Source organism: Halichoerus grypus, chromosome 12 (genome assembly GCF_964656455.1).
Source record: "Halichoerus grypus chromosome 12, mHalGry1.hap1.1, whole genome shotgun sequence".
Taxonomy (NCBI): domain Eukaryota; kingdom Metazoa; phylum Chordata; class Mammalia; order Carnivora; family Phocidae; genus Halichoerus; species Halichoerus grypus.
Window position 1 is genome coordinate 66,538,237 of NC_135723.1, and position 23,761 is coordinate 66,561,997.

The 23,761-nt window shown below is 42.0% G+C and overlaps 2 protein-coding genes across 6 annotated transcripts in view; one reads left to right on the top strand and one right to left on the bottom strand.

Annotated features, from left to right (window-relative positions):
* The window catches only part of ELMO1 (engulfment and cell motility 1), a 512,699-nt gene that overhangs the window by 53,800 nt on the left and 435,138 nt on the right, over positions 1-23,761 (bottom strand). The gene's annotated exons all lie outside the window — the stretch shown is intronic.
* Positions 21,764-22,247, top strand: LOC118519749 (cytochrome b-c1 complex subunit 7). The gene has a single exon (XM_036067373.1). The coding sequence runs from the start codon at positions 21,769-21,771 to the stop codon at positions 22,102-22,104; it is 336 nt and encodes a 111-aa protein (XP_035923266.1). The 5' UTR covers positions 21,764-21,768; the 3' UTR covers positions 22,105-22,247.

Consider the following 23,761-nt stretch of genomic DNA (forward strand, 5'->3'; position numbering starts at 1 on the left):
TTGTTTTGTTTTAAAGAAAGTGTGATAGAAGGGGGGAAAAAGGGCCTGAGTCTTGTAAAGTGGTACAAGCAAAGCAAGGTTCAAAAAACAAAAACAAAAACACCTTAGACTATACCTACAGCAGTTTTCAATTTCTCACTTAAGAAATGTATGCATGTTATGTTGGATCTCACCATACATCCCACCATGCATTCTTGAATTACAAAATATATTTTTAAACTGAAAACAAATTTAATATCCACCCTCTCCCTCACCTAATCAGGTATAGTCATAAGAGTCAAATGGGATGGGTACCCATAAAATACCTTTTCTTTATCAGAGGCAATGGAATGGTGACTCTTAGTGCTTTCTGGTGGTTTACTAAGTGGAGGTACAGTGCTTTAAGCTTGGTATCTTTTTTTTTTATGAAGTACAAACAAATTTTATTTGAGAAGATTGTGTTTACTAAAAAGTGAGATCTATAAAGAAAAAATTAATATATTTTAAAACTTTTATTTTATTATGTTAATCACCATACATTACATCATTAGTTTTTGATGTAGTGTTCCATGATTCATTGTTTGTGTATAACACCCAGTGCTCCATTCAATACGTTAAGCTTGGTATCTTCAATCTCATTGTATCTTCACGACAATCCTACCACAGAGGGACTCTCCATTTCTTTCAGTTCCAAAAACCACAGAGAATTTACACTGGTAAATGACAGGGCTCGAGAGACTTGAACCCAAGTTCTGAATTTAGAAAGCCTATGCTTTAGGGGAGCCTGGGTGGCTCAGTTGGTTACGTGTTCAACTATTGATTTCAGCTCAGGTCATGATCTCAGGGTCTTGAGATCAAGCCCCACATTGGGCTCCATGCTGGGTGTGGAGCCTGCTTAAGATTTTCTCTCTCCCTCTCTGCCCCTACCCCCACCTGCTCACGTGCTCTCTCTCTCTCTTAAAAAAATATTTAAAAAAAGAAAGCCTATGCTTTAAATTATTAAAATGGAAATACCAAGGTGCAGCTGATTTCAGAATATGAGAGTTGAATGAAAAGATGTTTGCAACTTTAACCTACAGTTAACAAATGCTACCGCACTAAGTTGGTGGAAAGATGAGCAAGTAACTCATAGGTCCTGCTAACTAGTAAGTACTCAGGTAGTAAGCAAACTCACAAAGTGTTTATAAATAAAATCCAGGTGAGAATTTTACTTTTATTATTATTGTTATAAGGGCATCTGGGAATTAGCATGAACACCTGACAAATAAAAATGGGGTCCAAGGAATTTGCTGAAGCTTTGGGTTAAGGAAAATGACACCTACTTTGCAAAATGGTGTCTGCTGATAGGATAAGCAGAACTGCCATCTGCTAAAATGAATGTCTGAGGACTTGCAGGAGCCAAACGGGACAAATGTTACTATAGGTGGCATAGAAGATGATCGTCCTGGGAAACCAAACTTGAAATCTGGTGACTTCAATTAATTGGTAACCATCCCCCCCACTTTTTTTGGCAGGTTGGTAACTACAGGCTTGTATGTACAGGTGCACAAGGATTGATGAGATGCTGAAAAAACTCAGACACTGAAAATGTTAACAAAGTGCTTATTGGTATCTGCCCAAACTTCTTTTTTCTGAGATCTCAGTTTGTCAAAGTGACTTTTCCTTCTGTTTTATCTGCTTTGGTTATAAAAAAATGAAAAGTCCTTGCCCTCAAGGACTTCATTCCAAACCAATAACTCTATTGTCTAAAAGGGGAGGTGAGGCCTCTAGAAGATCTTGGTGCTTCTGAGATGAATGCTGAAATTCAATGCTCAGTAAATAAATGAATTAATGACTAAGTGAATAAAAAGACTTACAGGACTCAACACATATAAGAAATTATATATATACTACAACTTCAGAATCTTAACATTTTGGCCTGGGTGGGACTTTAGGGGTCAGATTGCAGCATATGCCAAGAAAAAATTAAGTGATTTAATGAAAATCACACACTAGGTATTGGCAGAGCAGGGATTTGACCCCAAAGCTCCTGACTCCTACCTGCTTCATGCTATTTACTCTGAGGCAATGATGTCAAATGGTGATTCCCGTGTTCTCAGTGGTTCAAGGGGAGACCACTTCCAGTTGGTCCTGCAGGATAAAAGCAGGTTCTGGGTGGGGTCCTGCAGGATGGGTATGCTTTAGATCTGAAAAGAGGAGTGAGGGGGTTAGGGCTTCCCAAGTCAATAGAAAGGCAATTGCTCAAGATCACTTTGAATTTAGGGAAAGATCAAAGGAAAACAGCAAGCACTGGAGTCAGAACTGGGTTTGATTCTTGGCATTACCATCTATGTGTTCTGGGGCAAATTCCTGAACCTCTCTAAGCCTGAGCTCCCCCAATAAACTGGAAATTACAGTATAGACTTTACAATGTGATGTAAGGGTTAAAAGAATATTTGCCAAGCAGCATCTTTCTTCTTGTGCTGCCTCCTGTGTAACCCTCAGCACATCTTCCTACCTCTCTGTCTTTTTCTCCCCATCCCCAACGGATATGGGCATCCTTGTAACTTTTGAATTGAGCACTCTGGATGGGTTAGTGAAAAAAAATGCCCTCTTAACAAGGTATCATTTATCTTTATGAAATAGATATTCATAAAGTCTCTAGCTGGGAGTTGCCAAGGGAAATTTAGATATGTTTTCAGTTCCCTGTCAGTAATAAGGAGAAACAGTCTATTCTGGAAAGGACTACAAAAATGTGTTGTGCCCAGTTTTGGTATGACACTAAAAGGACAGCACCCCAACTGAAGCTGAGACATTTTCTCTACAACTCCAAGATCAACATATCTCTCCTCATTGCCCCACCCAAAGAACAGAAAGAGGCAAAAAGGAGAAAATTGGAGTAAAGAATCGATGCCAAACCAACATGGCGCAAGAGGTAAATGGAGTGAGAAGGAAAAACAAGAGATAGGAAGTACATAAGTCAAGATAAACACTAAAAGCTTTTTTTTTCTTCAGTATAAGATTCATTTGGTACAAAAAAAGTAAAGCTATACATGCTTGCTCTTTTAGCATAAAATCTTCAAAAAGAACATCTCAAGATACTTTACTGATAGAAGGCCATTTTGTTTGAAGGTGACTGGGAAGCAGGTAGGCTCTGGTAAGCAAGTTTATAAATAGTGAGAACTGAGACATAGAGAAAGGATGTGGTTGGATGAACACATCAGTGACATGCCTTACACCTTATCCTGGGTGCATATCAAGAAACCAGACCCAAAAGCATCATCTACTACAGAACCTGTCCCTCCCCTAGTTAGGATAACCAAAAGTCACACTGGTGTTTCAAAATGACTCCCCTTTCTCAAGAGCCCACCTCCCATGTTCCCATCAGCCAACTTACAGCTATTTGTCTTTGGCTAACTGGGTTTCTAAGGTAGCTCTGCAAACTGCTCACTCCCTGCACATCATTAATCAGTGCCAAACTAAACAGGCTCCGGGCCCAGCTGAGAATATAGTGGCTTGGCTCATCACCCCAAGACCTAATGAACACACATGAGTGATGACTATTGGGTAAATACCACACAGAGAATGCAAGCAAGTTAAGTGACTATTGCTTCAGATGTTACACCTAGGAAGGTTGTGTGACAAATATTGATATCCAAATTGTTTCAGACATATAGTAATTTTCCGATGCACTGAAGCTTGCTGGCATTTATTTAAAGTGTTAAATTGAAAGGGGGATAAAATTTGGGTCATTTAGGGAGTATACTCAGCAATTTCTATGATATTGGATAAATGTAGCTGAGCTGTAATAATTCCCATCCAGTAAAGGAAACCAGACTGGTGGGTTTGTTAGCAGTTCTGTTAAAAAGGATATACAAGGCCAGGAATTACAAGAAAAGGTGCCTGCCATGTTTATATCTTATTAAAAATGTTCATGCTTTGGGACACCTGGATGGCTTGGTTGAGCATCCGACTCTCGGTTTTGGCCCAGGTCGTGATCTCAGGGTCGTGGGATCGAGCCCACTCTGTGCTCAGTGCAGAGTCTGCTTAAGATTCTCTCCCTCTGCCCCTCCCCCCCCACTCTCTCTCTCTCTTTCTTTCTAAAATGAACAAATAAGTCTTTTTAAAAAATGTTCATGCTTTATAAAAAAAGATGGCATGCCCATGGACAATCATCCTGTAAAAGGCAGCACACTTAATTATCTCTAATATTAATGCTATCAGGGATTGGGTAAATCATGGGAGGAAAATAGGAGACAGTTTCTGAGCCACATCCAAAGGGATCTTTTTTAAATTACCAGGATATTAATAATAGTTAGAGCTGGTAAGGGACAAACCCTAAGGTGTTCCAGGGTATATGCTTAACCATAATGGGCAAGGGGAAAGAGCTATATGAAGTTAAGAGAAAACTGGAACACTAGGTAGTAACTAAGTGGGTCATATTCTTTCTCACTTTATTATTTAAATATATTTCCTAAGGTTCTTCAGCTATATAGAGTGGAAGTACATGAGCATTGGAAACAAGGAGATCTATGGTAATTTGCTTATCATCTCTGAGCCTTAATTTCCTCCTCTGTAAAATGGGGATTATACTTACTTCAAAACATAATTTGGAATACTCAGTTAGAAAATGTAAATGAAAGTACCTAAAATATTTCTTGACACATACTAGGTATTCAATGAGTGTTTCCACTTGTTTTTCTTCACATTTATGGCATGTATCACATCTAGCTTCCACTGTAGCTTATTTTGTCTGCCTTTGTTAAGCTGTGAAAGTTTCTCAAGTTCAAGATTTGTCTGAGTATCTACATCCACGGCACCTTGCAGTTTGCTCAGGAGGCGTACAACAAATGCTCACTGGAAAGCGGCTGAAATGCCTCAGCCCATCAGACAAGGGATAGTATAGCCTGCACAATATGACCTCCTAGGTCCCACACCTCTACTAACACAATGATCACACTGTGTATAATTTATAAATCCACATTTGCTTCATTCATTAGACTGGAATCCTCAATGGAGACCTCATACATAGCAAGTACTCCATAAATACTAAATGAGAGGATACTTTAATACACCTTTGTATTTTGGGGGGTACTCTGTTGATGTGAAAGACTATTGCATTAGAGAATAGGAATGTCAACAAGGTTCACCGGGAGAACAAAATGTGTGAAAAGGTGTGTTTCAGAAGAACATATGCCAGAGCTTGTAGAAAAACAGTCAAAATATAGAGGTGAAAACTATAGAATGTTTATATTCTGGTAAAAATGAAAGTGACTTGAGTTCTGGGCACAGACAGAGTCTGACCAACTTGAGCAGAGGCTACAGAGGAGGATAGAGCTGGTTGTCCTCACTATAGGATCCTCACTGTATGACAATAACAAATTATAACAAGAAAGACCACAAGCTCCTCAATAAATAGTAACAGAATCTGAACATGTGTTCTACTAGCTCTGCCTTGAAGGAGAATCTGGGGAGGAGCTTATGACACAGGCAAAAAATGGGGTCATAATAAAAAGATATTGAGTAGTGAATGGAAAAGTTAAAGTGAGCCTGTGTGCTACAGTTTCTGGGTACTGCCATTGTTGGCTGATCCTCTATTGACTTGTGTTGATAATAAACTATGTGGCTGTAACTGGACTCCTCCAATCACACAATAGCAGCAGAGGACCCTTGACAGTCTCTCAGTATAGGACTTGGAAGCTCAGAGATTTGTATGGAGTTTGAAAGCTCCATGTCCTATTTAAAGTAAAAATTATGAACCTGGAGTTCTTTGAACTACCTGAAATGGTGTGTCACATCTCATGAACATGCACAAATGTGTTCTTCCACCCCCAGGGAATCTGCTGCTTTCCTCATTCTCAAAGTTGGTCATGATGAAGCCCATAAGAAACACTGATTTAAAGAGGTAGCATGAGGAAAAGAATTATGAAAACCAGAGCAGAACCTGCATTTCTAGTTTTGGGCTACAAATGGCTTTCTTTGTCTATGGAACATTTTCTTCTACAAGTGTTCCATGAGCACCTCTCACACAACATTCTAAAGCTCAACTTATTTCCTTCTTTTTAAAATATCCTTTCTGGAACATTCCCTGTAAGGGTTTATAGTATCCTCCTTTGGGCCAAAAATAATGAAGTCATCTAGGACACGTTTTCCTTTCTCGTGCTCTGTGTCTAATCATCAAGTTATGACTCTACCTTCTCAATGTTTCTCTGTTTTGTCTTTTCCCTCCCACTCCTCCTTCCTCTGCTTACTGAGGCTCAATGTCCCTTATCTGGACTCTTCAGAAGGCTCCTAGTTTATCTCACTCTCTGCACGTTCAACCCCTCCCATCCCTTCTGCACAGACAGTGTGATGAGCTGAACACAAATCTGACCCCGTGGATCGAGGTACTCAGCAGCATAAAAGCCAAGCTTTTCAATTCCATAACTGGGTCTCTGCCTGTGTCGTCCTGTCTCGCTGCCTCGCATCTCCCATCTCTCAGTTCAGATGCTGCCTTCTAGAAACCCCGGGGTACTGGTAATCTCCTTGTTCTTTTATGCTGAGTTCTCTTTTGGAAATGCCCCCTCGAACAGGCTCACTGCTCATCCTTCACTCAGGCAGGCCTGTCACCCCATCACAGCCTGATCCCACTGCATTAAAAGACTTGAAGCAAACAACCCCTCTGCCCTCCACCATAATGTTATATTCTTTGGGCAAGGACACTTCCTATGAATCACGTTATCCCCAATACCTAAAATATTGCCTAGTTTGCTGAGAATTTGTGAGGTATTCATTTCCTTCTAGTTGGGTTACCCTGAAAGCATCATGGCTGCTCTGGAGTCTTGGCCAACACCAGCTAGCAGCAGGGAGCTATCCTGAAAGGAAAAGGTAAGGAGCAAACAGTTCACAAATAAAGGTCCTGACTTTTTACATGGAGAATATAAAACCCTGCTTAATTCCATGAGTTCTGCCGCACTGAAACTCTGACCTGAGAGTCAGCCAGATGCGTGACATTTCAACCTTATTCAATTTTTCATATGGATCAGCTCTCCCCAAATCAACAGTATCTCTTCATCAACGCGGGACTGTTGGTTGCAAGAGAAGCCAATGATCTGCACGTGCTAGGCCTGGGTGACTCTGCTGAGTCTCCGTATGCATATAGTTGTTTCTCAGAAAGAATGCTTTATTATAAAGTTTAAGGCTTTTTCACCTGAATTTGCTGATGTGCAATAGGGATGCTAAAACCTGTCCTGTAGAGTCATTAGGGTAAAACATGTAACATATACGAAAACCCTTCATAAACTCTAAGTTGCTATACAAAGAAATGTACATTCTTACACTCCATTGTTTTAGAATGATCAGAAACATTTGAATAAACTGCCTCCTCGTGTAAAATGCAAGATTCTAGAAGTTCAAGTTGTGAAATCCGGAGAGCTTTAATTTAACAGAGCACAGTTTCTTAAACTATTGCCCTAATAACAAAAGACTAAGATTAAATATACCTGTCTGAACTGAAACTACTCAACAGTATTCTTTGATGTGTTCTTCTCTTTAAGAAATAGGAGGGGAAAGGATGATCTCCTAGTTGGAGGGATTCTCACTGGAAGCATGGCAACAAAGGTAACCAAAGCTGCCATCGCATTCCGCCCCCATGTGTGTCCCCGATGTGCAGGCACCCTCTGACAAGAGAGAAGAATCTTTCAAACATGCAAACCTCCTCAGCTTACAGCACAGAAAGAATTCATGAATGAAGAGAGAAAGCCAAATCGAATCAACAACTTGGAGAGCCAGAAGGCCGGACTGCTGTTTTCCCAATATTCCCATCCGAGGCAAAACCCAAAATAGCACTAGCTGGTGTTGGAAACCCAGGAAATCAAAGCAAGGGAAGATGCTAACAGCTGAGTCATGGCAAGTGACCTCCCGAATAAGGAGGCTGAATGCAGCTATAGATGACAGATAATGTGGCTTGATCCAAAGCAGGAGGTAGGGACCTGAGGGAGCAAAGGAGGGAGAGGACCGGGCCGTGAATATGATGCCCAGCGTGACACAGAACTACTTAAGAACTTCCCTCCAAAAATAATAACTGCTTACATAAAGTTCAGGGAGGCTAATGTTTAAAAAGATGCAATGCTTCTGTTGGAGGCATTCTTCCGCAGTGGACAGAGCCCCGGTTTGGGAGCTGGAGAACTCTGGGCTCTGAGCTTTTCCACTTAACCAAACATAGCTCAGTTTCATCACCTTTGAAATGGATACAATAACAGCTCCCTCCCAGGGTGGTGGTAAGGATTAAATGGAATGAGGCTCCCAGCCCTGGGGCTAGACCAGAACAGGAGGTCAATCAATGGTCTTACCCCCAACAGACAAGAACCTTTAGTGCAGGTAATTCTTTTGATGTTACTTTCTTCTCTGATCATTTCCAGTGATAACATCTCTGCACAAACAGAGACTAGACATCATCTAGCTCTACCTTCTAGCCAAGCTGGTGATGATCTCTACCATCTCTTGACATATGGCCCTCAGCCTGCCTGCGAGAACGGGTACCGCAATACGGAGCTTCAGTTGGGGGAAAATTTTGCGGCAGCTGTTAAAATATGTCTACCTTACAAGGTTTTATAAATTCAAATCATGTTAAAGTGCTTTTCAAAATGTAAAGCACTATATAAATGTAACACAAGCCGAGAGATGAAAATGTAGCAGTTTATATTAAGTAGTCTAGTTCTCCAAGGCAGTGCTTCTCTACCGCCCCCCACCCCCACCCCCGGCACCCCTTTTAGCAGTAGAATCCTTTCTCAAGTAGGTCTTACATATTATCCAGCACACACAACAAAGAAAGGCAAAGCCTGTCTCGGTTCAGTTGGAGGAGGGGGTCTGTGCTCAGCCTCCCTCCAGTCCCCAACGTCCTCCTACCATTCTTCTCACACAGCCTGTGAAGACACTTGAGCTGCCCCTCAGGGCTCCTTGGAGAAAGGCAGCTTGAAATCCCCTGCTCTGCAGAGACAGAACTCTGCTATCAGCCCCTGTACTTTCCTAGAAGAGGCACAGACAGCACAGAGAAAGGACAGGCTTACGGTATTTATTTGAGTGAAATGGCTCAATATGAGTACAAGTAGTAATTAGCTCAATGAAGGCCAAAGCTGTAATTACGACCAGCCTGGTTGTAATGCAATTTGAGACACTTTGCAAGAATTTCAGAGCAGAAAGGAAAATTCAGTGAAATCTGACAGAGAAGCTGTGGGTTGCAATTTTTGAAAGACTGCTTATTTTTAGTGCAAATAATACTTGATCACTTTAAAAGTGTTGTGAATACCATAATTTAATTTATTAACAGCTAATTTATTAATTGTTTTCAATCATACTGCCGATAGTGTGACCCCGAGCAATAATACTGGGATCCTATTTCTTTGTCTACATAAATGGGGATCATAATCCTTACTCTAAGTGGGAAAGTATCTCATAAAAAAGATCCTAAAATCACATCCCATAAGATGAAAAGTTGTTACATTTGCCCCTTTTAAATAGGAAGGATTTTTGTTCAAATATAGAAATTTTTGGTAAGTTATCAAATAACTAACTGGGAGTTAATTACTGCAGCAGCTAAAGCTGACAGAGGATTAATGTCTAGAATATAAAAAGAAATGGAAAAGTGGATAAAGAACACAAAAAGGCAATCCTCAGAAGGGAAAGTCCAAATATCTAAAAAAACCACGTGAAAAGATGCTCAAACTCACTAGTAATCCAAGGTATAAAAATGAAAACAACAATGACTTTTAGCTATCAGAGTGACCAACATGTAAAAGATGGTTCATACCAATTGTTGGTGGGGATGCAGGGAGATGAGAACTCTCTCATGTACTGTTTCCATTTAGGCAACAAATCTGAAATTAAACATGTGTATATTCTATGACTCTGAAATCTAACTCCTGGGCACACATCCCAGAAATCATTCTCACAGAGGTCCCCGAGGATCACAAATGAGGATGTTAGTTGCAGAATTTTTCATGACAGTGGGATCTGGAGGTAGCATGGGTGTGTATCAACTGGGAAGGATATAAATCAAATGGAGTGAATGCAGACAATGAAGTACTATGCAAATGTCGGAAGTCTACACAGCAATGGGGATATATCTGAAAACATAATGCTGAGTGGAAAAAAATAACAAAAATTCATACTTTTTTATAGTCTATATTATAGATGTATCATTTGTATAATGATCAACATACACATACAAAAATAAAAAGATATATTTTATAGGGACACATGCATATTTTAGTTCTAGCATATTTAGGTAGTTCTCTACTGGGGAAGGGGAGTGGGTTTGGGGAGCAGGGGTAAAGAGGAACAATGACAAAATAAGGGGAAGTCTTGCAGGGACTTATGACAATAACAAGCTATGAGCTGAAGAGTCTGCATGACTCAACTCTATATCTGAGGACCAATTGATTCTTGAAATTTTGTTATGTTCTGTGAAGATTAAATGGAATCTGTAAGCCAAATTTCCTGGCTAAATAGGTGATACTCAACACCTATTTGCTTCCTTCCCCCATGACTCTCAGAAGATATAGAAAGAATGGAGTTCTCTTTCCTTTGTTTCTCTAATAATTTAATAGATGAAAATAAATAAGGGTCTCAAGAAAATGAGGGATAAGATTAGCACTCAAACATGGGTGTAGAAGTCGCACATCAGGATCAGCCAGAGGATTTACAAAAAAAACCACAGATAAGCAGGCTCCACCCCCTCACTCTCCAGAACAAAGTGGAGTTGAGTGGGGTGGGAGGCAATGGGGACCAGGGCTGAGGTCTGCAGAACAGAATCTGAAAAGCACTGGCATTGTGTCTGAGGGTCTGTCCATTATGATCTCAGCCACTCATGTCTTCTGCATCATTGCTTTTAAAACCTTCAACGGCTTTTGCTAAATAAAGCAGAACCAAATTGCTCAAAAAGAAATGTATTTCAAAATATATGACTAGTGTATACAGTATGGTACTCCATCTGCTCTTCCAAAATACTTGAGTTTTAGAAAATAATGTGTAGATAGGTCTATAAATTGCTACCTCCCACAAAACAAAGTAGACTTGCTTTAGGGGGTATGGGAAAATATTTTTTCCTTTGGTTTATCCATAGCAAGAAAGCTAATCTATAAGAGCAAGCAAACGTGCCTTCACTCATTCATTCATTTAGTCATTCAGCCAACATCTGGGCTAAAATAAAGTACTGAGGATGTACTGAGGATGGTTCAGCTAACTCTCTGTCGGATGTCACTAGGTGCTTCATTTGGTTAATATGGAGTAGGACAAGCATTCATTTCTATTTTATTTCCCACAGCATTTATCACCATGGATTCTCTGACTTTTCCAGCACTGCTCAGAAACAGGCTGGAACCGTGGAGTCTTAAGGCTATTACCAATAAATTCCTGAACCAATCTCCCTTACCAACGGATGAGGCTACGAGTAGCTTGAGAGAAGCAGCATTTAGTAAAACAGGAAAAATGTGGGCTTTGGAGTCCGCTAACCCTGGTTTTGAAACCTGACTCTGTCACCTGCTGGCTTCATCTCTGCCTCTTCATCTGTGAAATGGGATAATGACATCAACCTTGCTGAGTTGCTGTGAACATCAGGTAATGAACAGACAGTGCCTGGAATAGCGTTGGCCTGGAAAATATGGAAGTGAAGCTCCGGGGGGTTGCTACAAACCCAGTATCCAGTCTTCCTGTGGAAGCTCTGGCCCCCCAGTGCTCACAGAGCTCCAGTTCATACGTCTGTGCTCTGTGATACATGCTGGGCTCATGTGGAAGAGATTCTGCAATCCAAAGCTCTCATGAGAATGGAACCCTCCCTGAACCCTCTCTATTGCCAACGTGGTTGTAAGTGGAACAACCCATCTAACTCTTTTCAGCCACCTTTCCTTGGAGTCCTAGTTCCACTAAATCTCCAGACAGTGTCTGAAATTGGTATCTTAGATTCTGTGGAGCATTTGCAACTAAAATGTGTCACTACTGGAAACCCTCCATGGTGTCAAAATCCTCCTGTTCCCATTTGACATTAACAGTGACATGCTCAAGATGCTTGATTCTTCCCTTTGGGCATACTAGCCCTGACTAATGTCTAATAGCTTTCTCTCCCAAGGGCCAGCCTAAGACCTCATCTTCTAGCCTGGCCTGCAAGACCCAGACCCCACCCCTCCTGTCCTGGGTAATATGGCCCCTTGGCCAAGCCATTCAAGAGCCAACATATAGGGTTCTGAACCTACTCAAAAAATATTTGTTGAATACAAGTCAGTGAGTCCATGAAAATAAAGTGATGGAGTGAATGAAATGTGTCACTCTTTGTTTCTGAATGAGTTTTGGATTGATTGGGTGGTTGGACCGTTGCCGAGTACAGGCAACCATCACCTGGCATTGCCTCTGGAGAGAGACGCTGACCTCGTATAGCTCTGAAGGGCTCATGTTTTCCCATTCAGCTGATGTGTGGACATTCAAACAACTGCCACAATGTCCAAAACGATATGGTTCTTTAAAATCTAATCATAACGTGGTGCTTGCTTTCTATCCTGAAATATAATCTCTCACCCAGCACATTAACTTACATATCCACATAATGAAATTCAGGCATCTATATATGCACATCTTTTAATGAATATCAATAGACTACTATGGTTTTATGCATAAAAGGTTTTTTAAAAAAAATCTGGCATAAAACATATCCATACGAAATCTCTCTCCAAAATGGTAACTTAAGAACAAAATTTTCCATGTTGTTTTCTGCCATTTTACTTTTGCTGTTAGAGTGACCATCTTGCCCCTTTTGAAATGTCACGTCTTTGACTCCCCAACTAGTCACTCCAGTCTCTGTACACCCAAAGCTCTTTCTATAGGCCTTTATGAGCACATTTCAATGTCTATGCTCTTGAGAAGCAGTGGAGCCTCACCGGTGGTTGAGAGCTGACCCACTGGATCAGACCTTCTGCCTTTAGAACTTAGCTCTGCCACTTACTAGCTATGTGGCCCTTGTCAAGTTACTTAACCTTTCTCAGCCTCAGTTACTTCAACTATAAAATGGAAATAATAGTACCCTACCCTGTATTATTATTAATAATAATAATATAATAATATAAATATATAAGTATTAAATATAATTTAAAAATGTAAAAATATATAATTATATAACTATTATTAACTATTATTATTATTATTACTACTAGTACTCTCTTCCTATCTAGTCTGTGACCTCCTCAACAGCTAGATGAGGGTCTCTTTTTTATTCAATAACTATCAATTGAGTTCTCCAGAACCCCTTATTTTCAATACAGAAAATTTTCCAAAATGTCCTTCAATGAAAAAGGGTCCAGATAGGAGTCTATCTTAGTCTGTTTGAGCTGCTGTAACAAAATACCATGGACTGGGTAGCATACAAACACCAACAGAAATTTATTTCTCCCAGTTCAGGAGGCTGAAAGTCCAAGATCAGGGTGTTAGCATGGTTGGGTGAAGGCCCTCCTTCTGGGTCAGAGCTGGCATCATCTTTTCACTGTGTCCTCAGGTGATAGATAGACAGGATTAGAGATCTCTGTGGGTTCTCTTTTATAAGAACACTAATCCCATTCATGAGGGCAAAGCATCCCAAGTTCCCACCTCTTAATGCCATCAACTATGGGGGTTAGGGCTTCAACAAATTATTTGGGGAGGGGGTAGAAGCATTCAGACCATAGCAGATTCATTACAAAACCCCCCATATTTATGGCAGTCATTTATCTTTCAGGGTTGCATACCTCCTGACAAAATCCTCTGAATAAGGACCACATCTGTCTCTAGGGCATTTTTTGGGCTTTAGTCTACTTGACACTGTCCGGATCTCCTTCCCTTTCTTGTAGAACTTTCCCCATTCTCCATCAAGCACTTGCAATTCTACATATTTGTTCCTTGATAATTTTTTTCTGTTCCCTTATGGGAATGAGACAAATTTCAGGAAAACAAAGTATGATATCTATTTCCAGTAAAACAGGTAAGAGTTCCGATAATAATATATAGGTGGTCAGGTGTCCAATTGTACAACTGAAGCAAATTAACTTTTATAAAAGAGAGGAGGCTAAGCTGAGTGATGCTATTCTTGAAAGCAAATCTACAGATTCATTGGCTGTTTTATTATGAATACATTTTCTCTCAACCTGGAAATTCAGAGAAGCTCATGAACTTCTATTTATTACTTTATTTTATATCCTTAAATTTTTTTTTTTACTGTTTTCCCCTTTAAAGACAGATATCACAGACTGAAGAAAAAACAACAGATAATTGAGATTCTTTTATCAGCCTCCTCCACTAAGCACTTTAAGAGACATTTTATTTATTCCTGGCTTTCGGGAAAATTTCAGCCCACAGATTATTTGTCATTTTTCTCATTTTGGTTAATTTGTCATTATAGTTAGTTTTATTCTTAGATGCTGGGATTTTTAAAATTGAAGTAAAATTGACACATAATATTCTATCAGTTTCAGGTGTACATCATAGTGATTCTATATTTTTATACATTATGAAATGATCCCCACAATGTCTCTCTTTTTTTTTTTAATTGAGGTAAATGGTGTATCTCGGATCTTTTCTCTCTGAAATTAAGAAATCTTCACAAAGATGATTTGGCAGAGGAAGGAAAGTGAAGGGAAACAAGGAAGACAAAGAAAAATATGAAAACCTCCATCTTGCAAACGAATATGACTTAATAATTAACTCTCTTCCGTTGGGAGGTGTCAAGGGAAAATGGTGGCTGAGTTCCAGACAATAGTACGAGCTTCCCTTGTGGATGCTGCACTTGGCTGCCAGCAGGAATCAAGGTCTAAGTAGCTCCATTTCCCATTCATCTTTCATGATAGTTTTAAAAAAATGGCGAGCGTCAGCTTAAAACCTCATCCTAATGACATATTTCCTATTACAACGTTCTCGCAGAGCCTCTCATACCTGCTGTCTTTCTTAAGGGTGATAATGAGTTAGGATAACCACAATTAAAGTAGTTCAGGAGGATGGATGATAGGAACTGAGACTGAGAGGGGCACGCCATAGGCCTCCAAGGACCTTTAGAACTCAAAGCCCAATCCCTCCTCTGTGCGGTCTGTCTGCACCTTCCTACAAGCGTTCTCTCTCTCTCTCCAGTGGGCTTTCCCTATGATGGGAGCACATGATGATGGGAGCATGTTTTCTGGGAAGTGGAGATATTAAAGGGAATAGTTATCTCAGTGGACTGTGGGCTTCCTGGTGGTAGAACCCTTTAACTAATGAATGAGAAAGAAGAGAGATTAGTCAAACACATAGGACAGAATGTATTAACCTAACAAGTGAAATTCCTTCTGAAATTGGACTCACATCTCATAGAAAAACCCTGTATGTCAATATTATATCTTGAGGTAGGAAAGTAAAGGTAGAAAGTTAACTCGATTTCAGTTTAGGGAAAACAGTTCCAAGGACGCCATGACAACTGAAAACCATATAAGGAGGGGAACCATGATTAAACACCCTCGTGGTGGCTGGACATACAGCAGCCGAGGGCCTGGTCTGTGGGCATAGCATTGGCTGGGATTTCCAAAGAAGAAGAGGTTGGGTGGGTACCTTGGAATTCTCAAGGCACCTGCTAGAATTTAGAACTGAAGTTCTAAAATGAATGCATTTCAAGAAAAAAAAAAAGAGAGAGAGAGAGAGAAACTCTTCCTAAGAATAGCAAATCTTAAATGACATCTATGGGACTGGGATCATGAATTAATTCATTCAGTTACATTCAGGGAGTGTGTACTCTCTACCAAGTTTTGGAAATTAGAAAAAGTCATAAGTAATTCTAATGTATCATGAGAAGAACCATAAATATATCATAGTTTATTAGGCAGAGAGGTAGCACCAAAAGTAAGATGTTGGCGGTGAGTCAAGAAAGATGAGTAGCAATTTTCCAGGTAGAGAGGGGAGAGGGACATTCCAGGCATGGTATGGAATAGCCTGGCACATGGGAAAACCGAAAACAGCTGTGCTTAGCTGGAACACAGACAGTGAGGGAGCCGGCCAGAGGGGAGACTGGCAATGAGGCTTATATGGGCAAATCACAGAAACCTCAGGTTCCAGGCCAAGGAGGTTGGACTCCTCCTGCAGGAACCACCAAAAGGCTCTACACAGGGAGGGACATGGGCACCAAAGTTGTGTATCAGAACAATCGCCCTTCTAAATACTACCTATTCCAGCCAGACTCCACTTCAAATCCTAAATTTGGATCTTATTAAACATGAGGTCTTAGACTGTTGCCTAACAGCCCTGGCCTTGACCTCATGGTTTAGCTCATCTTTCCTAGGACAAATGTCTCTCTTTATTCCTTGGCGGCGTGTTGAATCTGGGAGCGGGAGGCTTGCAAGTGCACGGGCTGGAGGCTGTTACACAGCACCACCAGCTCCCATGCAGGTGCTCTGAAACCGGGGTCCTCCTGCTGGCAGAGCGTGTCTCCCCGCTCGCATTCTGAGGCCCGCGATAACGGAAGGTGTAAAAGAAACCGTAACACTGTACAAAAAGCAGAAGCACAGAGATCTCAGGACGAATATGTCCTCTTGGCACTGCCTTAAAAAAACACACGTAAACAAAACCAAACGAAAGCACTGAGTGGAAATGTGTTTTCTCCCGCTTCAGCGGCACGTTTGGCCGACTTCTCCTTAAAGGACACAGAGTTGGTAAATACAATGCAAACATTTCATGACAAGAACAGGGTGCGTGAAACTTACTACGCGTTGCAGGAGATAGGAGCGGAATGCACTTCAATCTGACGGAGGCAATCAGAGAACGGAGCGGGAAGGCTGCCTCCACGGGGGCGGGGATGGCGGGGGACAACCAGAAGGAAGAAAAACGGAAGGCAGGCGCATGGGAAAGACCACTTTCTGGGCAGCAGTCTCAACTCTGGACAATTTTGCCCGCCCTCCCCCCACCCACCCCACCGCCCCAACTCCCCAGGGAACATTAGGCAATGTTTGGTCATCGCAGCTGGAGATGGGGGGTGTTGCTGGCCTTCAGGGATGCCGCTAAATATCTTAGGATGCACAGGACAGCCCCCACAACAGAGAATTACCCAGCCCCAGTGTCAGCAGTGCTGAGGCCTGAGAACACCCTGAAACCTTACAAAGTTTTTGCCTGTGCCCACCCTTGGCAGCACTACTCTACTTTCCATGGCTGCGTCTGAAGACAACTGCCAGTAGATTTTTTAAAAAAAACACCGTAATGTCTAAAAATAAAACCATTTTTATACTTCAAGGAACAAACAGAGAGATCATTTTTTTTTTTTTTCGTGACTCTCTCAGTGCTTGAACATTTCCAAAGGCTGGGAAGAGCAACGCTGCAATCTATACATAGCTCCTGGCCCCTCAGATCCTCCCTGTGCCGCGCCTTGCCCGGCCTCTCCGGGCTGGCTACTGCAGTAAAAGAGAAGACCCTTAATTTATGAAAGGATGCTATTCCTGGCCGGTAATAGCCAGAAACTTCCAGGAAAGGCGGCCTTCCTAATGCCCAGAATCCCTTCCATCCTATCACTCAATCCCTAGCATTTGGTCCCTAGACTGCCCCTACTCATTTCAATTTTCCTGGGCCTTCATTCCAGTCCTGAAACCCCAGCAAAAAGTCTGTGCAGCTTTACCCCAACCCCTCTGACTCTGATTGCAAAGAAAAGCCAGAAAATGAATGTCCTAACAAGCAATTTTTTTTTAAAAGGCGAAAGGTCCATGTGCCATTAAGAATCCGGAGTCCAGGCTGGCTATTACCTCAGACAAATCACCTCCTCGTAATTTTCTTCCAACAAATGTCTATGAGGGCTGCCAGGCTACAGCAGAAATTTGTTTAATGACAGTCTCTGGAAAATTAAACACTCCGAGTAATGGTGATGGATGCGTCTCCCCTCCAGCCCACCCCGCCACAGCCTCTTTTCTGACCGCAGACCCCGCAGCCACATAGAGGACCGAGTACAGATGAATGCCCTGGGCCAGAGGAATCAATCTGGATTTTACGCGTGCTCTGTTCCTTCCCATTTCCCTCCAAGGCCCCTTCATCTTCATTCTTCCGTCCCCAGACCCCAGAGCGGTACTGGCTTGGCTACAAAGTTGGGGTAATATTTTTACCTTCCTGCCCTCCTTTTCCTGACCGTGTTATGTAAGGAAGATCCCAGCTGCCCAAGGCAAGGAGATGGAGGGAGGGAAGGACGCCGAATTCGTGACCAAGACTCCGTCCTCATTTCTTCCCTGCTGTGTAGTCTCAGCAGAATTCACTGTCCTCGGGACGACGGCAGGCTGTCCCACAGGAGGGCAGGCCTAAGACCCAGGCCTGCCTCCTCATTTCATAGATGAAGAACCGGGTTTGGGCCTGGAGTGACTTGCTCAAGGTCATGCATTAGTTAGTGACTTGGGTAGGGCCTGGGTCTCACTGGAACTCCAGACTCTCTGAGGGGGATAGCCGTGCATTTTTAGGCTCAAGTGGGCAATTTTTCCTTTTGTCTTATGTGTGGTAGGGTTAGAGGCTCTTTGCATGGTCCCCCAGAGTCCCATGGGCGAAGGGACCCACTCAAACTGAGGCTGGGATTTCAGGTCTTTGCCTTTTTTAGCTTCGGCCTTTGCTGGGGATTGCACTTAAACCTGACATGCTTAAAGCTTTCCCCCTCCCGCATCTCCCCTTACTGCGAGCAAGGAGAAGATGGAGAGGAAACCCAGCTCTCAATGCCTGCACTTACTCCCCAGGAGGCTGCATTCATGCATGCTCCCAATTCACAGAGGGGCAAGCAGGAGCCATATGATCTGCTCTGTGTGCTTTCATTTCATCCATGAATTTCTGAAGCCCAGAGGCCTGTCCTTCTAGTTCCCAAACTACTATTATGTTCAAATTCCTATTAGACCCTTACAATTGATACTTTTCTCTATATCTAATGCAATGGAATCCCCTAATGTATTGTGTTTCCTGCTTTTTAAATTAATTGTGTCCTAATTCCACACGTGCTGGAGAAAAACAGATCCCTGCATATCTTAATGTAATCTACTGATTTTCCTGGATCCACTCCTCTATTTTTTGTTGGAATATCTAGAAACACATAAAAGGTACACTGTATTTTCCATCAAACCAAAAAGGACGAGGGCTTGGAAAATGACAAACAAATGGTTGAAACGTTCTGTGCATTTTTGCTCAGCCTGTCTTTCTTCACTCTCCTTAATGCTATGGAAATTGCTGCTTCCATTTCACTTGGAGTGGGTATTTGCCTCCAATTAAAGAATCTGAGTGACTCCTGCTAGATGAGGCTGCCAAAGAGCACATCCAGGCTCTTGACACTTTTGGTAACCAAAATCCACGGGCCAGCCAATGGAAGAGATGCAGGACTGTGGGCAATGCCGTTGGGTGGACGTGGCAGCCTTGGAATGGGCTCCAAGGCTCACAACTGGGGTGGCTGTTGCATATTTTTGGTAAATCAATTTTCATTTTTCATCTCTAAGTGAGAGGAACCCACAACTAGAAAGATTTACTCAAACATTTAAAATCACCAGTTGTATCCCCTGACAGAGAGCTGAAATTTGGGAGTCTTAGAGTGATTTCTGAGCTCGGAGAGGGAAGCAGTGTGGTGTATGGGGGCATGCATGGAAGCCGGTGTCAGGCAGAGCTAGATCTGAATCCTAAGCTGACCTTTTTAGTTGTGCGACTTTCGGCAAGCTGAGTCCACCCTTTCTTAGATGTATCATCAAGGTACAATTTTGCACATTTCTTTTTGCATGTGGCTTGAGTAAAGAATAGATGCCTCTTCTTGCTCCCAGCAGCAGAACACCCAAATGCAGCCCCAGATCCAGGGCAATCAGTATCTTGTTAATGAATGAAGTCTGTGCTTATGAGCGCCCCATCATTCCTCAGCATAGCAAGGTGATCAGCTTCTCTCCTTTATCTGCTGTCTGCTACATGTCACTACTGACCAGGATGACACAAAGCCTGAGGCTGGCGTGGCAGCCCATGCATATAACGTAGCCCAGAATTGAGAATTCCCCACTGTGGTACCACATCCAGTCTTACTTTTGGGAGACAGTACCAAACTGTCTTGTTTTTTGTAAAACACATGGCCCTTCTTCCCATACCATTAGTATGACTCCACTCATCAAACTTGAAGGAACTAGATCACAGTAGAGTATGAATGACTGACAGAGGCCCATGGGCAATTTACATATTTAAAGAAATTGATTACTTTTAAAGACTGTCATTTCAACAACTGTAATAGGCTCAAGGGAGAGAGGTTTTGGGGCTCAAATCGCAGGAAGTAGGTGACTGGTCTCTCAACTCTTCTGGGAAGCCGGGCTTGAATTTAACCTAAATACGGCAGGCCAATCAACCTCTGATTATTACAAAACCCGAGCTTCATCTCTTTGTGCTCCATCATTTCCTTTGGCTGTTGGTAAATCTCTGAAAAGCTCAAAAGGCAAATCAGGAAAAAGAAGATTCTGAAGTTCATTTTTTTTGCCACTTGTTAACCAAGAAGATAAGCTCCTTTGGGTTCAGGTGAGGCTTCAAGACGAAGTCCAGGATTCATAAATGTGTCTTCCCTTGGCCCCAGAAAACAGAAATCTGGTTGTCTCTTGTCACCTGCACTTTCTATCCAAGAATAGGATGATTTTAAGGCATTCTGAATCTCCTCCTAGCTGCTACCCTGCAGAATCCAGGGCTTTGACAGTAATGCCTACTCTTCCCCATCCAATCAATAGGACTTTAAGCAAATCATTTAGTGTAACCAGTCAAAAAGAACCATCTGTAAATCAGGTGCAGAAGGCAATTAAAACAGCATCAGCGGCATACAAACAGCATTTTATATTTGAAAAGTTGAGTCTCTGATAAGAACGGCGTATTTTGCCATCTTTTTTTAACCCCCATCCAGGAAGCACTGACAAGAAAAGTAGCAGGAGCCAAAACACCCTGCAACAAAAAGATAATGTCGACATCTATTTCAGACCTTGCTTGGATCCCACTGCCTAGTTAATAACACTCGCCTCTAAAGAGTTGGCCAGCCATCCTCCCAACCCCATTCCCAGTCTTGACTGTAAATATTAACTATGGTCTATAAAGCAGTCAGTCATTCCCCCCTCCATGGGGCTGTTTGGAGAGGCCCCAGGAATGAGACAACCCCTGCAGAGCAAGGAGGCTTTTTCTACTAGACTGAATGTGAAAGAGCTTTTCTGAATGGCAAGAATGTACCCAAGTGTACATTCTGTACGTCTGATACAAACAGAGCTGCAGAGTGAGTGCGTGCGCTTTTGCACGTGCAAGGTCATGGACAGTGGGCTAGAAGGACGACAGTGACGGAGGGCAAGGCGGCATAGCCACGTTCCTGGAAGGTTCTGTCTGGCCAGCCACGGAGCTAAGTGCTGTACCTGTCTTAGTAGTAGAGATGTCACTGTCTCCACATTACCAAGAAAGGGCAATTCAGAGACGGTCAGAACTTTACTCAAGGTCACACAGCTAGTAAGTATCAGACTGGGAACTGAACAGAAGCTCCAGGGGACAGCCAGGCACATACTCCTTACTGCTGCCTTTGAGGCATTACCTCAGTCTGGGCAGCTACAGGCTGCGATGTGGACTCCTGCCAGGCTCACTTCCCGATGTCCGGAGGCAGGCCATACTGCTGAGCCTTGCCTGCCCTCCTGGGTGGAACAATCAGTAGGTGCTATCATATGCTCTTAATTTCCTAGGTTTCCTTCTTCTGTTGGGCCTCCTGCCTCCCATATCTGGTTTTCTGAAGGAAGGTGAATACATATCAAGGTACTAGTTAGAAAATTTCTCACTCTAGGTTGGAATTAAAATTGTCATATAAGGGTCAAAATGGCGAGCAGGCCTGCGGTTGCAGCATCAGGCCGGTGGCTGGAGGGTATTCGAAAATGGTACTACAATGCTGCAGGGTTCAATAAACTGGGGTTAATGAGAGATGATACAATATATGAGAATGATGATGTGAAAGAGGCCATAAGAAGGCTTCCTGAGAACCTTTATAACGACAGGATGTTTCGCATTAAGAGAGCACTGGACCTGACCATGAGGCATCAGATCTTGCCTAAAGAGCAGTGGACAAAATATGAGGAGGATAAATTCTATCTTGAACCATATCTGAAAGAAGTTATTCGGGAAAGAAAAGAGAGAGAAGAATGGGCAAAGAAATAATGATGGAGTTGAAATCTGTGGTTGCAGCTGCCCTCAAATATTTTTAAGAAGTTGAATAAACCTGAAATGTACAATTTAGGACTATCTGAGCTGCAAATGTATTACTTTAAATAAATGTCTATGGTGATTAAAAAAAAAAAAAATTGTCGTATAACTATTTCTTAATGGGCAAATATACCCTGACCCTCAGGATCACCCTCCAAACCTTTATTAAGCACCCTTAAAGTCTTCCAGCTTGATATTCAACATGGCCCAGCTCTGAATGGTTGGCACTCAGTAAATACTTGTTGAATAAATGAACAATGAATGGATCAATTAGCTGATAGATTTAAAAGCGGGTAGGTCTTAAAATCACTGTAGAAGAACAATATAAAAGTAGCTGGCAGGGTGTACTAAAATATTAAATATTAAAGTCTACGATAGCCAAATCCATTGTTTTGGCTTCCAAATGCACTTGAAAAACATTGCTTCCAGGGTGAGTCCCCTGCATGTGGGCCAAAGCTTGTCTGGTCAATGAGTTACTCCCAAAGTGTAAGTAAGGAGGTTCAGCAGCTTTGCACACCCCTTTGGGAGCAACTGAGAAAATGAATAGATCCAAGTGGCCTAACGAAATAATGCAACTCCAAAAGGGCCTAAATTATGTTTGGGGATTATGTTGCTCATTAAGTAGCGTCCCTGCTGTGAGGAGAACTGGTCAACCCAATGCAAAGAGAGGTGAGAAACACATCCAGTCAGTGAGCAGCCATGAACTCTCTCACTATTTTACTACTGAACTGATCATCCTGTTGCATAAGATCCCCCAGCCCTCAGGCCAGTTGCCATTGACCAGGGAGTAGCCATGGCCCCGGATGTGTATAAAAATGCTAAGTGGGCTATTTGGGGCCCGAGGAAGTCTTGTTAATATCAATAGCAGGCCAATGTTAGAAGTTCAAAAGCTGTATTTTGCTTCCAAATTACAGATTCAACAAATTTTATTCCACAGGCATATATTGTAATATTTTAAAAGGTGCTTTTTTAAGATAGAAAGAGTTTAAAGCCTACCTGTGTGCAATTCTCCCAAGTTAAAGCTAAAATTTCCTAACCTTTGAAGGTTCGTTTCTCTTATGCTGTCATTAAAATTACTTATGCCTTTAATTTGCTGAGTCGTATTTAGTGGGAAATCTCCCAAGCCACACACTGTGCTCCGTTACTCACTCCTGTGTTCTGGGGCATTGCTCCTTATAAGAGTAAGCCATAACTGAAATACCCCCTAAAATAGGATAAAATCATCTTCTACAGGGCATGCTAAGGTACCTAATTTAAGTAAACTTGGCTCCGTTTTCTGCTCTCACTGAGAGAGTCTATCATTCCAACCATGTCGTATTTGCAATTTCAGCTGTTTCCCAATCAGGCAAGTGTTAAAAAAAAAAGCCAGAGAGTATTCTCTAGAGTGGTAAAGGTTTCCTTCCTCTACTGTATAATGAGGGCATGCAGACGAATTCAGTGACTTTTCAGACAGAATTCTTACTTGAGAGGTGAGATTATGGGTACTTTTAGTTTCTTTCTCTCCATCTCCATCCTTATCATGTTATTAGTCCATTGAAAAAGGTCAGAATGGAAATGGGCTTTCCTATTGCCTTGATCCATTAGCATCAATTTTATAGTTGATACATTGAGT